This window comes from Phytophthora parasitica (genome assembly GCF_000247585.1).
Source record: "Phytophthora parasitica INRA-310 unplaced genomic scaffold supercont2.241, whole genome shotgun sequence".
NCBI classification, from domain to species: Eukaryota; Oomycota; class Peronosporomycetes; order Peronosporales; family Peronosporaceae; genus Phytophthora; species Phytophthora nicotianae.
Window position 1 is genome coordinate 11,773 of NW_008649227.1, and position 2,296 is coordinate 14,068.

Consider the following 2,296-nt stretch of genomic DNA (forward strand, 5'->3'; position numbering starts at 1 on the left):
GAAATCAATCGGAAAGGCAATGTTAGTATTCAATGAATTACAGGACGCAGCAAAAGCACAATCACATCAAAAAATTATTCGTCCGAAGGAGACCGGCGACGCTTGGCGGGCGACTGCCGTAGTCGTATCTTGCCCTGCAAGTTGTCAGGTATCTCAGTACCATTCTTGAACTTGTTATGCCATATGTCCCAGCAGCTACGTAGCTCTTCTTCCATCATGTGCTTTGGCTTCATGCACAAATACACAGGCAACGCGGTAAAGCATGCGTCGCAGTAGTAGGTCGTTGTCCCGCCACGTTTTCCGTCTGATCGCAGCAAAGAACACACTTTGCAGTTGCGCTGTACGCGTTTCAGCTGTCCTGAGTGCTTTCGCCACTCGTCAACTTGCTTCGGTGAATGGATAACATGCTCTGAGCTCCCTCCTTCGTCATTTGCGCTTGTGGCTAGAGCGTCATTCTCAGTTGAGACTGGTGGTGGTGGGTCTGTAGTAAACATGCATATACAGGTTACATTGCCACGTATATACAGCACAAAACAAACACAAACTTACCAGCTCCAAACGTATTGCCTTCGTACATGTCTGAGTCCTTCAAGTGGATGAGCTCCAAGTGCAACTTGCGAATGTATTGGACGTGGGTCAAGGGGCGGGTTCCCTTTGCTTCATGGTACGCACGATGTACAATATATCCGTTGACTATTGCAAGATCCACCAACCCCAAAAACAGGGACTTATAGTATTTCCGAAAGGTCACCGCCCGCTGTAGTGAGTAGCGTAGCAAGCGGAGTTGATCGTGCACATCAAATCCGCCCATATATTTGTGGTAGTCTTTGACTGCTTTTGGACAAGGCACTTCACGCTGGTCCCCGGTCTTCTCTCTCCTCACCACTCTGTCTAACGCAAGATCACTTCCAGTACATAGGAAGAAAACTGGTTTGCTGTCCCACCACTTGATAGCTGCCATTTACTTCACTTGTTTCGAACGTACGAACGTAAAAGTCCCTCGTACAATGTTCTTTGGTCGAGTCTTCCTGTTGTTCTTGTTCTCCTTTAGGCTCGTGGCGTAGCCAATGCGGTTCGTCATAATTGTCCCGACCGTGTAAAATCCCATCAGGAGCAATTGCAAGCACAACACTCGTGTAGTATCGGTCAGTGACCACGAGACGGAAGCCCTTATCTTGACCGTCAGGGAAGGCTGCTTTCAGGTTACGTACAACCGCCGCAGGTCCAGACTTCTTATCAACTGAAGATGCGTCGTCAATGTGTTGCTTCTTACCAACATAGACCTCAAACCTGTATATACAGCAAACATATACAACATTGGCTTTCCATGATATGTATTATACAACTTAGCAACCGAATTCCGTACCTGATGCAATAGGCCGTGCGCGCACAACAGAGCATAAACAACTTCGTCCCCCATTTACATGGCTTGTCCTTCATGTACACCCGAGTTCGGTTGAATGATGAGCGTGACGGAAGCATCGCTTCGTCAAAAGCAAGCTCAGCAGGGGGTATGAATCCACGTCGAAATGTACGTTGCAGCACATGCACCAGCTTCCGGATCTTCCAGGCCCTGTCGGTCTTGGCACGCGGGTCAAGGTTGCTGGAAAAGTGAAGGTTGCGAGAGATCTCCATGAAGCGATCCCGTTTCAAGAAATGAGTGAAATTTCCACGGGATATCGCTCCTTCATCTGAACGTTTCCAATGGTTCGAAATTTTTTCGCGATTGGGCTGTACAGTCCTAGCTAACAAAAGCCCAATAAATACACATAGTTCATGGGGAAGTATAGGCTTCACTGACATCAGACTCATGCGCAAATCACCACGCGTCCGGACCGGTGTCTTGTCCTCAGGCCGACGTCGCTGCATGTGCTTCCGGCGCTCAACATAAGCTTCCACACGTGCTTCGAGTTGCTCGTGCTTGTAGTTATTACTGCTCACTGCGATGTACTGCCAAAGTGCAACTGGCATGAAGTAGAAGAAAAGAGCAATGGGTGAATCTCCACACTTCAATGCATCTGGTGTAGGCCCAAACGGCTCCTTCCTTAGGTCAGGATAGCTATTCTCCTCTCCTGTCGCTTGATAAGGCATTTGCATGGACTCGTACACATCCGGCGTGTCTCGATCCGTCCATCCAGTCACACTATGCTCTCGAAGCTTCTCCAAGTCTTGCTTGCTCATGCCAGTGCCAGCCAAAAGCTTGTCTGGCCCCCCGAGCGACTCCAAAAACTTCTCTGCAAAGTGCCGTTCGGCAATTGATTCAGCTGAGTTGGGGTTCTCCTCTTCGCTATCACCC

At 49.0% G+C, this 2,296-nt stretch overlaps 1 protein-coding gene across 1 annotated transcript; it reads right to left on the reverse strand.

The window, feature by feature from the left end:
* Window positions 1-74: 74 nt before the first annotated feature.
* PPTG_19990 (hypothetical protein) lies at window positions 75-2,181 on the reverse strand (the record flags this gene model as incomplete). Its single annotated transcript, XM_008918606.1, has 4 exons — window positions 75-481; window positions 550-954; window positions 1,007-1,290; window positions 1,367-2,181. The coding sequence occupies 4 exons, from the start codon at window positions 2,179-2,181 to the stop codon at window positions 75-77; spliced, it is 1,911 nt and encodes a 636-aa protein (XP_008916854.1).
* Between the last annotated feature and the right edge of the window lie 115 nt (window positions 2,182-2,296).